The 13,025-nt window shown below is 33.3% G+C and overlaps 1 protein-coding gene across 1 annotated transcript in view; it reads right to left on the bottom strand.

The window, feature by feature from the left end:
• The window catches only part of LOC144450286 (PHD finger protein 14-like), a 34,012-nt gene that overhangs the window by 15,246 nt on the left and 5,741 nt on the right, over positions 1-13,025 (bottom strand). The window contains exons 7-22 of the mRNA XM_078140884.1: positions 12,404-12,459; positions 11,771-11,882; positions 11,007-11,101; positions 10,255-10,297; positions 9,634-9,774; positions 8,810-8,885; positions 8,179-8,273; positions 7,447-7,543; positions 6,786-6,892; positions 6,136-6,231; positions 5,670-5,770; positions 4,584-4,715; positions 3,636-3,804; positions 2,446-2,541; positions 1,853-1,965; positions 131-245 (exon numbers count right to left, since the gene is read on the bottom strand). Coding sequence (XP_077997010.1) covers positions 131-245; positions 1,853-1,965; positions 2,446-2,541; positions 3,636-3,804; positions 4,584-4,715; positions 5,670-5,770; positions 6,136-6,231; positions 6,786-6,892; positions 7,447-7,543; positions 8,179-8,273; positions 8,810-8,885; positions 9,634-9,774; positions 10,255-10,297; positions 11,007-11,101; positions 11,771-11,882; positions 12,404-12,459 — 1,644 coding nt within the window. The remainder of the gene's footprint in view (positions 1-130; positions 246-1,852; positions 1,966-2,445; positions 2,542-3,635; positions 3,805-4,583; positions 4,716-5,669; positions 5,771-6,135; positions 6,232-6,785; positions 6,893-7,446; positions 7,544-8,178; positions 8,274-8,809; positions 8,886-9,633; positions 9,775-10,254; positions 10,298-11,006; positions 11,102-11,770; positions 11,883-12,403; positions 12,460-13,025) is intronic.

Genomic DNA, 13,025 nt, shown 5'->3' with positions numbered 1-13,025 from the left:
CATACATACATACATACATACATACATACATAGAGACACAAACACAGACACACACAGGCATAGACACATACACATACTCAAATCCATACACTAATTTACTATTTCCACATAGTACTATAATAATTCTTACCGTTGGTGTAGAGTCGCATTCTTCACATAGCCACATATAACCAGCTTGTTTAGGCGACTTCTTACATGGAGGATCTAAACATCCAAAGTGGTAACACTTCTTACACTCATCGCATCTACAAGAAATTGTAAAATATTGAATTAATCAACACTTTCAAATATTACCATAAAATGAATGTACAATTTATTAAACTAAAGCTCCAATAGGGAACTTGCAAACCTGCCATGTTGAATGTTGCATCATGGGAAATGTGGTAATAAATACTAATCAATTAGTATTGTAAACAATGTTATTCAATTGTTTATAACCAGGAATGATCAACTCATATTTAGCTTGACCATTGTGGGAGGTTTATTTTATCAGTAGCTCCAGATAAGATAGTACGATAACGACAGATAATCCCATAGTCCTTTGCATCTGAGCATGCTCAGTCTGGATTGCAAGTTCTCTATTACAACATTGTTCCTTAGCTGTATACTAGTATAACAATTCATAGCCTTCTGATTTCTGTGTATTATTCAACTGATTATTTCACATGAACATTTCTTGATGAGATAATAAATGTTATATTGACTTAAGACAGTAACAATACATATACATATTATTGACCTGTTCACTGTATTATCATATAGCTGGCTGGGCAATATATATCTTATTGACTTCTGTACATTAATCACTGCATATGTACTTTTTTTGACGAGATAATAAATGCTATATTGACTATATACATCATATTAACTCTTCTCAGAAGTGGCAATACACATTATATTGACTTGAGATATATTTATTATTGACCTGTTAACTGTATTATCATATAGATGGCTGGGCAATATATATCTTGTTGATATATATTAATCACTGCATATGTACTTTTTTTGACGAGATAATAAATGCTATATTGACTATATATATTAACTCTTCTCAGAAGTGGCAATACACATTATATTGACTTGAGATATATTTATTATTGACCTGTTAACTGTATTATCATATAGATGGCTGGGCAATATATATCTTGTTGATATATATTAATCACTGCATATGTACTTTTTTTGACGAGATAATAAATGCTATATTGACTATATATATTAACTCTTCTCAGAAGTGGCAATACACATTATATTGACTTGAGATATATTTATTATTGACCTGTTAACTGTATTATCATATAGATGGCTGGTCAATATATAGAATAATGACTTCTGTACATTATTCCCTTAATCACTGCACATGTATTTTTCTTGATGACAGAATAAATGTAATATTGACTTAAAGGCAAATGTCTCAATCCCACATTCTTGCATTAGTGTTATCTTATTAGTGGAGAATAAGTCGACCTTCTTGTTCTATTTTGACCCTCTAGCATGAGGTAAAATGTTATTACAGGTACTGAGAATAAGTCAACCTTCTTGTTCTATTTTGACCCTCTAGTATGAGGTAAAATGCTATTACAGGTACCGAGAATAAGTCAACCTTCTTGTTCTATTTAGACTCTCTAGTATGAGGTAAAATGATATTGCAGGTACTGAGAATAAGTCAACCTTCTTGTTCTATTTTGACCCTCTAGCATGAGATGAAATGCTATTACAGGTACTGAGAATAAGTCAACCTTCTTGTTCTATTTTGACTCTCTAGCATGACGTAAAATGCTATTGAAGGTACTAAGAATTGACCACTAATTGTACGGGTGATAATAGATATATTGATATAGACATCATTTACCTGACCAAAGTACTGTTATCACCTGATTGATGACATGTATCACATTCAGTTCGTTTATCAACATCTCTGGGTTTCCGTGGCGCTGGTTTTTGGCGTTCCTTCTTTGCTGGTGGCTGAAAACATATAGTGCAAGGTCAGAGGTCACACAACAAACACATTTAGAACATGGAAAAGTTTAACAAAGACTCAAATCATTTATACTATCAAAGGAAAAAAACAAATAAACATTATTTTCAAATAAGACATTAGGTATACAAATCATATTAACATATCACTTACTTAAATAAAATTTTCATCCAACAATTTTTTTACACGTTATATTAGGTTTTTTTGTAATTAGTGAGGTATCGACATGGACTTTGTGTATACTGTTTCAATTCATTTTATTTATGTAGAAGACATAGTAAAGCTAATTAGGAAGCACCCATTCCAAAATATACTATATGGCCATTTTTCCCAAATTGCAGTTTTTTTGTATAGACAAATACCCCCATCCACCCCCACCCCCACCCCAGTAAGAAAGTGGATTAACCTACCAAGACTATACTGTCATGTTTGACCTTTAACCTGTATGACCTTTGACCTACCAAGACTATACTGTCCTCTTCATCATCATCGTCATCATCAGGTTCAAGTTTTCTCTTGGCTTTAAATCCTTTTTTGTATTTCTTTCTTTTAGATCCTTTATGCTGTAAAATATTTAAAATAATATTAATGTTAATTCACCCTGTCTGCCAAACTATGTACCAGAAAATATCTCACAGTGAAATGAACTGTTCTTCCAATCTGTAATAGCTGTACATCTGATGGGAAGAAATAAATAACACAGAGACCATTTGGAAAATAATTATGTTTTTTAGGGCTAAGGATATTGCTGCAATTCATATTATATCTCACAGTGAAATGAACACAATACAGTGTTCACTGGACCCCAGTTAATTTTCGGTATATGCGATAGCATTTTGCCACTAGCTAGAGGGTCAAAATAGAACACTGATCTATTCTCACAAGTGCCTATAGTAAGGTATGTGAAGTGTGTGAAGCGGAAGTTGTGGTGTCGAACAAGAAATCGAATGTTCGTTACTTTTATAATGTGCCGGTAGTAATATTCCATTTCAGATGCCGAAATTACACTCCCACAGTGTAGAGAAATTGGCACTAAGTGATAATAATAATCTTTATTCCCCAAAATATATATACATATATAACAGTTCTACAATATATGAAGTAATCAAACATGGGAAAGGGAGACGAAAAATAGTTGTCTTTGCAACTAGTCGAGTCCATCTCCTTTTACAATCTTAGGAATTAGGAATTACTAATTACTGGGGCTGCTGGTCAAATTGAGTATATTGCAAGATTGACAGAATAGAAAAAATTATAAAGGATTTACAAAATACATTATATAAATATAAGTGGACAAAACAAACAAACAAACCAAACAAATACACAAACACAAAGAAACAACAAATGACCTACTTAAATATACAGACAAATAACATGTGTGTCTGTCTGTCTTTGTCTGTCTGTCTGTCTGTCTGTCTGTATGTATGTATGTATGTATGTATGGATGTATGGATGTATGTATGCCTCGAATTGGATGTATGTATGTATGTATGTATGTATGTATGTATGTATGTATGTATGTGTATGTATGTATGTATGTATGTATGCAAGTATGTATGTATGTATGTATGTATGTATGTATGTATGTATGTATGTATGTATGTATGTAGGTATGTATGTATGTATGATATGGACATTGTTCACATTAATTATTTACCGACTGCATCTTTTTCACATCTATATACAACGCCTGAATTGGTGTGAATTTATTGGGTTCTCTGATCTGACGACGACTTCTCCGAGTTTTGTCTCCCTCTTGTGGTGTTTCCATGACAACATCTGGAGCTGATGCATCACTCTCACTGCTACAACATTCAGAACATTGCCTAGCAACCAAATATAATGATTATATCATTATTAAATATGACATGTATTTTCTGTTCAAACACAATAACTTGGCTTGTGTATGACGTACTATAAGACCTGAAAAAAGTTGTTAAAATGTTTGGTTCCGGTTATCCAACCCCAGCTCATTTTTCAAGCCGATCCTAAACTTTTCTTTTACGTATTCAAGAAAAAAATAATAATATTGCGAAAATTGTGAAGTCTTGCAAGAAATAGTGGATGCGGAAACTGACATCAAGTTAAAAAGACAACATAAAAACTGTTCTTCCAATCTGTAGTGACTGTACATTTGATGAGAAGAAATAAATAACACAGAGACCATATGGCAAACAACGGAAAACATAACTAGCTGAACCAGACACTCACACATGAAGAAAAATATAAAATAATTATTCTATCAAACCCACCTATTCTAAAATTGAGTGTAATCGGAACCACACAATTTTTTTTATTAGGCCTAATAACAAATAATTCCACAAACCAATATGTAAATTACTATGCTATTTAAATGTAAATTAATATGCAAATTAGCCTCCATCCTTGCAATGTATCCTGGGTAGAACACTGGTATACTAATTCATATTTTCACAAACCAATATGTGAATTAATATGCTATTTATATGCTGATTACTGTGCAAACCAATATGCAAATTACCATGTTATTTATATGTACAAATGTAAATTTTTATGCAAATTAGCCACCATTCTTGCAATCTATCCTGGGTAGAACACAGGTATAATAATACATTTTATCACTTACCAGCCACTGTAGGTTGTTTTCTTTGGCATTCTACTAAGAGGTGGATCAAGACATCCTAAGTGATAATACTTTTTACATGTATCACATAACGCTAATAAATGCTGATCTGTTGTCTCCTCACATAAACCGCACCTACAGGTCAATAACAGATTATTAATGACCAGTTGATAACAGATTATTAATGACCAGTTGATAACATATTATTAATAACCAGTCATAATGGATTATCAATGACCAGTCATTAACAGATTATTAATAACCAGTTGATAACAGATTATTAATAACCAGTTGATAACAGATTATTAATGACCAGTCATAATGGATTATCAATGACCAGTCATTAACAGATTATTAATAACCAGTTGATAACATATTATTAATAACCAGTTGATAACATATTATTAATAACCAGTCATAATGGATTATCAATGACCAGTCATTAACAGATTATTAATAACCAGTTGATAACAGATTATTAATAACCAGTTGATAACATATTATTAATGACTGGTTGATAATAGATTATTAATAACCAGTCAATAATAGAATATTAATGACAGTCAATAATGACATGAATCACATAAAGCTATTAAACACTGATCTGTTGTCTCCTCACATAAACCGCACCTACAGGTCAATAGCAGATTATTAATGACAGTTGATAATATATTATTAATCAATAATCAGTCAATAATATATAATATATCACATAACGCTAATAAATGTTGATCTGTTGTCTCCTTACATAAACCACACCTACAATTCGATAAAACATAATTAATGATAATTCGATAATAAATCATTAATGACCAGTCAATATCAGATTATTAATGGCCAGTCAATAACTGATTATTAATGACCAGTTGATAACAGACTATTAATGGTTTATTTTCTTTAGAGAAAATATAGCATGCAATTACAATTTTGTTATCTTAGTGTAGAACATACAGTTTCATATTGGTTTCTGCGTGGTTGCATCAAACAGAGTCATTGAACGGTAACAGCTTTATGTTACATCATATAGTTTTTTGGTGAATGATACTTGCTTTAGCGGTAATTTTTGATTTTGATAATTTGTTTACTTACACGTGTATAACTGTCATAGTTGGAGACTTTGGTGTTTCTTTACGTGTTGGAGATACCTTGGATCTTTGTGATGTCATTAACACTGGAGGCAATGGAAAATTCTGTAAAAATAACAAAATATAAAAATATCTCAAGTTAAAATGCTCTCTGATATGACAATAGGACTGGAAGCGAAAAAACAAAGAAACACATTTGATATTTGATAATATGGGTGTAGGCACTTGAATGGAGTCACTATGCATTATCCCTCCAAAGTTATGATGCATATTGTGAACTTTAACAACAAATATGGCTGCCATTCAGGGGTGGGGGGTTGGGGGGAGGGGGGGTGATGCCTGTTGGAGTGTTTTCTGGCTAGTCTATAGAACTGATGACAATTTCTTGACACTGTGTGTAAACAGTCTTGGAGTTTAAATAAAATCTAACGGTAATAACTTCTACAAGGAATCAATAGATAAATTCTTACCTTGCCTGATATTTCACTTAACTGATTCCATAATTCTTCTCCTATATTCCGTAGCTGAACGTTACTGCTTTTTAACGTTTCTATATCGGAAGACAACTGGAAAACAAGGACAATTTATAATGTTATCAAACATTTCAATACATGAAATATAAAAACACTATCTACACCTCATGAATCCAATACCAGATTGTTAATAATGTCAATGTTGGGTTCTTATATAGCGCTTTCCCACTCCGTGTTCAAAGCGCTTTACAATTATTACCCCTGGCTCGGATCAGAACAGCACAACAGCCCTTTAGTCTTCCTCAACTCCCCAAGGAGCATAAAATCCATTGCAGCCGTTTAAGCGCATAGGATTAAAGCCTTCACATTGCAACCTCTATCCTACCAGGTCCCCAATTATACAGCTGGGTTGACTGAGGCACAGTCGTGGTTCAAATCTTGCCCAAGGACTTTAGCCATTCAGAAACAAACAGCAGGCAGCGATGGGGCTCGAACCTGCAACCTGTAGATTCCAAGCTGGTCACACTAACCATTCACCCATCATGACTCCACTGTTCTGGTGTAGAGTAGACAGTTTCTTGTGATAGTAACACCAAGACAAGTTTCTAGGTTTTAGTTTAAGTATGCAAGTAATCAAATTTACTTACTGTGTCATATTTTTCCCGTAGATTCTGTTGTTGTCTTTGAAGCTTAGCACTCTGGTCTATTAAATCATCTAGGTGTACCTTAAGATTGGTTGTTTTGATGTTGCGTTCTAGAAAATAAACAAAACAATAAGTGTAAACAAAACATGATTGTAAACAAAACAGATAATAATAATGTTAATACAATGTAATGGTAGTTTTTATATAGTGCTTTCCTAGTCTGTGCTCAAAGTGCTTTACAATTATTACAACTGGCACGGATCTATATCAGCACAACAGCCCTTTATACTTCAACTCCCTGGGGAGTATACAATACATGGCAGCCTTTATAAGTGCATAGGATTAAAGCATTCACATTGTAACCTCTATCCTACCAGATCCCCAATATATAGCTGGGTTGACTGAGGCACAGTCACTCTAACTATTCGATCATCATGACAAACTCAGCAGTAAACATCGACTACACTTAGCCCAAGGACTGTAGCCACTCAAAAACAAATGGCAGCGAAGGTGCGCGAATCTGAAACCTGCAACCTGCAACCTGCAAAGTCCAAGCCGGTCACTCTAACTATTCGATCATCATGACAAACTCAGCAGTAAACATCAACTACACTTACCTAGATAATAGTTAACAAACTCGGCAGTAAACGATGACTACACTTACCTAGATAATAGTTAACAAACTCGGCAGTAAAAGTTGGCGTCATACGCCATTTACCACGTTGATCACGTCTTTCATGAGAGGATCTTGATGTTACTGTCTAGGTATTAATACAACATTATGATAAAAAAGAAAATTAGATTCAAATAATTATACAACCAGGGACAAGCAAGCATTTACAAGCAGAACCTGTTACAACTAGTGACAGGCACGCATTTATATGAGTAAATTGTTACAAACAGGATAATTAAACAAATGAATTGGATTAATAACACTTGGCACAGTATATTGGCAGTACAGAGACTTGTATAACATTTCATCATTTGATAAGAACAGTTTTATGGCCTCTTTACATAAATAGCTCATATTCACAAATGAATTTCATGTTCCCCTGACATTTCATCACAGAAAGAGGCCATAAAACTGTTCTTATCAAATGATGAAATGTAATACAAGTCTCTGTCGTTCCAACATGCTGTGCCAAGTGTTTTTAATCTAATTCATTAATTTACATCTCATGTTTTAACAGGTTCAGCTTGTAAATGCATTCCTGTCGCTGGATGTAAAATATATTTATTCAGTGTAAAACTCAACAAGCTTTACAAACAGTGTACATCACTAAAGGATCTGCTTCTTTCCATTGAGGCATCAACATCGTACATAAACATTTCAAAAATTTACAAACTAATACAAATTTCAGGAATGGTCTATGCAAATGATACAGATAATATCTACCTCTGTGTTTATTCCAAGTAATTCAGCTTTCTTCATTAGTTTTCTATAGGCTGATGGACAGGTGGACAAAAGGCGAGGCATCTTCTCACTGGGTACTGAAAATGAATACATAATATTGAACTATATAAGTTTCTTATTGGCTGCTGTACAGGTGGACAATAAATGAGGCATGACAATATTTGAACACATAAACTGCTGTTTAAACCTTATAAGGATACTGAAATGGTGCTATAACCATATAAAGATAGATATCATTATTTGTGTGACCAAATAAGGATAAATCTTTGAGCTATTATCTTATAAGGATACCTGATGCAAGTTATAACCATAGCTAGTTGTGATTTTAACCATTTTAGGATATTTTGTTCTTACTACATAAGGTCCTTTTTAATTGTTATTAGTCATATAGGGAGCTATAAACACAGTTATAGCCGTATATGGATATCTTATAGTAATCTTCTTACCATATAAGGCCCTTTTTAATTGTTATGAGTCATATAAGGAGCCATAAATAAGGTTATAGCTATATATGGATATATGATTCTTTTATGCCCAAATATGTATTATTCTAGTTTTTGTTACATTGTATATAATCATCTACAGAAAATTTATCAGCTTGATATTTACTTACTCCAAGGTGGTGGTCTTTTCTTTCTCATTTCTTTGTATCTTTCTCTGGATCTTTCAAGTTTTGACTGAATGCGTTCCTATGGCAACAAATAAACAAAAAACAATATTGTTTGAAAATTGTTGTCTTGCCGTCTGTCAACTGCAGAGAAGCAAGTGTATGTAGTTGGTATGTCTCATTGAACCAACTAGGTTTGTACACTAAGAGGATATGAATTCTGTATTTTTACCATATAAGGAGATATGATTACTGTGATCTTACCATATAAGGAGATATGATTACTGTGATCTTACCCTATTTGGAGATGTGATTATTGTATTACCATATAAGGAGATCTGATTGCTGTGTTCTTACCATATAAGGAGATATGATTGCTGTGTTCTTACCATATAAGGAGATATGATTACTGTGATCTTACCCTATTTGGAGATGTGATTATTGTATTACCATATAAGGAGATCTGATTGCTGTGTTCTTACCATATAAGGAAATGTGATTATTGTATTCTTACCATATAAGGAGATGATTGCTGTTTTTTAATACTCAGATATAATTACTGTGAGCTTGCCACATAAGGAGATATGCATACCATGATCTTACCATATAAGGAGATATGCATACAATGATCTTACCATATAAGGAGATATGCATACCATGATCTTACCATATAAGGAGATATGCATACAATGATCTTACCATATAAGGAGATATGCATACAATGATCTTACCATATATTAGGAGACATGCATACAATGATCTTACCATATAAGGAGACATGCATACAATGATCTTACCATATAAGGAGACATCCATACATCAAATCTTACCTTTAATATCAAGTCTTCTATTTGTTCTAGTTTGTGTTGTTTACAGTGTGACTGTACAGCTAACCAATGTTGACGTTTTTGTTTCATTAGCAACTTTTCAACGTGTAACTTGCAGTACGCATAGAATGGGTCAGCTATGTCCTGTTGTGATGGCACAAAAAAATTAAAAAATTAGCATATTGCTTATTATTATTTTTTAGATTAGACAACATTAAATTATGTGCTTCTACAAGACTTAGTGCTGTCACTTCCTACAAATGGGAAATGGTTAAGGTGATGGCCATATAAGGAGAAGTTACAATACTAATATCACCATATAAGGAGAATGGGTACTTGATATTACCATATAAGGAGAAGTGATAATGATAATATCACCATATAAGGAGAATGGGTACTTGATATTACCTTATAAGGAGAAAAGATAATGTGATATCAACATATACAGAGAACTGAATAACTTATACGACCAAATATGGATACCATGTACAACCCATATAAGGAGATATGTATTACTACCAAATAAGGATATAAGCATAACATGTATTACCATATAAGGAGGAGAGATGTACAATGTATTACAGTGTACAACCAAATAAGGTAACACAACAGTTCTATTCTTACCTCTTCAGGTGATGCCTCTGAGAGAAGACCAACCTTCTGTGCACTGTAAAAAATACAAACAGCCGAAAAAAAGAGAGATTTAAAAATTAACTTTCAATATGATCTCAGAGTTGACAAACACCGATTTTTGCCAGGGGATGTACATTATTATAAACTGAGCATTTAAAGTAATCTTTGTACACACCATATAACAGCTATGGTGGAATAATACCCTGTAGCAACCCTTTTGTTCATATCCGACTAGCCTTGCTCACAAAGCTGGTACACGGCTGAGTGGAAAACCTATGTTACAGTTATGCTCACATAGCTGGTACATTGCTGTAGGAAATACCGCTGTTACAGCAATGTTGACATAGCTCGTACATGGCTGTGGGGAATACCTACATTACAGCTATGCTCAAATAGCTGGTACATGGCTGTAAGAAAAAGCTTGTATATGCAAATGTTATACAAACCTATGCTGCATTGTTATTTTTAACATCCATGTTACATTGATGTTGGCATATCAGTTACACATCTGTCAAATCTAGGTATGTTACACCTAGTGTGTTGGCCAGAGCTGTTACAGGAATACTGTACATAGAGCTGGTACAGTCCCCATGGCTCCACTGAGCTGGTACAGCTATGTGCACAACCCTGTCCTAGGTATGTGAATGTTAAAGGGGTGTGCAAGGTTCCCTGTGGAGGATAATGAAGATTGGTATCGATTTCCATACCCTTTCCTATAATTTAAATGAAAAATAAAAACATACCATGTAACATGGAAATAATTTCGGCACATTCCGGCATCACATCCGATCACTATTCCAGTCTTGGCAAATCTTTCATCTTCACAATAACAACATTCCTAATAAAAGAAGCAACACAGTAATAACATGGAATTAAAAGTCACAAAATAAAAAAAAATAAAAAAATTATATATATCTGATTTTTCAATCCATGTACACACCTGTATTACAAAATTATACTAATAATAATCTTTATTTATACTGGATAGTTCTTTAAGTATATAAACACTTGTCTCCCAAGAAGTCCAGTGAGGGTGCTGTCCCTCATGGTTCAGCTTTTGAGGGATATATTATAACAAAGATTTCTCTTAAGATATTTGTAGTCAACGGCCATAATGCTCAAGGTTAACTGTACATTCCATAGAAAACAAAAGATTTATCTTGGAAGAGTTTGAGGGCGCTATTAAACATCAGGATAATTTTGAAGATACATGTACACAATTTGAGGATTCCACCACCAGAGTATTAAACAAATAATTGACATGATCAGACTTGAGGGCATGTGTGTGGCAATCTGACTTGGCACAAAGATCAATCTGGCTCCAGTAATTATATCAAATTTAAGAACTTATGCATATTAAAAACATAAGGTTTGATCTGGTTGAACTCTGGTGTCGCTATTTATGGAGATATGATATTGTTGATATTAAGTTATAGCAAAACAAAAGGTTTTATCAAGATGGACTTAGGTGGCGCTATTTGGCAAAATGAGACATTGTTGAACTCACTCTGGCTCCCCATCGACTGTATGGAACTTCTGAGAGAACTACAGGACTAAGTTTATCCACATCTCCAAAGGTAACACCAGGAATATACAGTGAACACACCACATGAACCCATCTGTAAAAACAGATACACAAAGTATATACACTTCGTTTATATATGAGCAGCTGACCACATCTGATCACCAAAATGTAACACCAGGAATATACCATCAACACATAACATGTACCCATCTATTATAAATATCATACCATGTACAAGCCCAAGATATTGTCTTTGAACAGAAAATATGGGTTATATACCCTGGTCGTTCTACATCATGACAATCTGTGTCTACAACGCTGGTTCTACAGGGCTCAAACCCTGAAAATATGAGTCAAAATGTTCCAAATCGTCACCATTTTTCCTGATTTTTCATAAATTATACTTGAAGAGGTATTTTTCTTCATTCAGCCAGAAAATATTTGTGATCGAAGGGTTTGTCACTAATCGAGTCATGATTCGTCATGACAAGGCTCCTTAGGTCACTCATATTTTCCTTGGCTGAACTAAGAAAAATATTGGGGAATAATATCTGATTATGTGGTCTACAAATATATTATTTAACAAGCAAACTGTACATAACGGTGAAAGTTTACCTTCCAGCATCGGTTTCTTTGTATATACCACTTGGATTAGGACACATCTCACACATCTAATAAAATAAAACAATATTTTGATACGTATGATGAATTAGGTCATCAGATCATTTATAAGTTATATCTTAATATGAGATTTGAGTTCAGTTAATTGCAAGTGATGGTTAAGTGTACTTCAGTAAGTAGCCCCTAGAGGGCGGTATACTAATTATATAAATGACATCATCAGATCATTTATAAGTTATATCTTAATACCAGGTTTGAGTTCAGTTAATGGCAAGAGATGGTTACACATACATTGATCAGTAAGTGGACACTAGAGGGCGGTATACATTGATCAGTAAGTACAATACATGTGTACTGTATAACTTTTAATATACAGAAAAAATACATCCTAAAAATATATAAACTCAGTTTGTGCTCTTTTACCATAAATTATCAAATGATTGTATCTTTTTGATAGTGTATTGACTTTTTTCATTGTTGACAAATATACACAAAACCTGAAAAATTTTTGAAAATTTGACTTCCTTAAAGGAGCACAAGTTTATTAACTCATTTTGTGCCATTTTCATATTCATTTAATAATATTTTACTTTAATCATTATGTGATTATTTTCAC

This window comes from Glandiceps talaboti, chromosome 19 (genome assembly GCF_964340395.1).
Source record: "Glandiceps talaboti chromosome 19, keGlaTala1.1, whole genome shotgun sequence".
Lineage (NCBI taxonomy): Eukaryota > Metazoa > Hemichordata > Enteropneusta > Spengelidae > Glandiceps > Glandiceps talaboti.
Note: the sequence above shows the minus strand (reverse complement) of the source record. Positions and strands in the feature narration are given on the sequence as shown.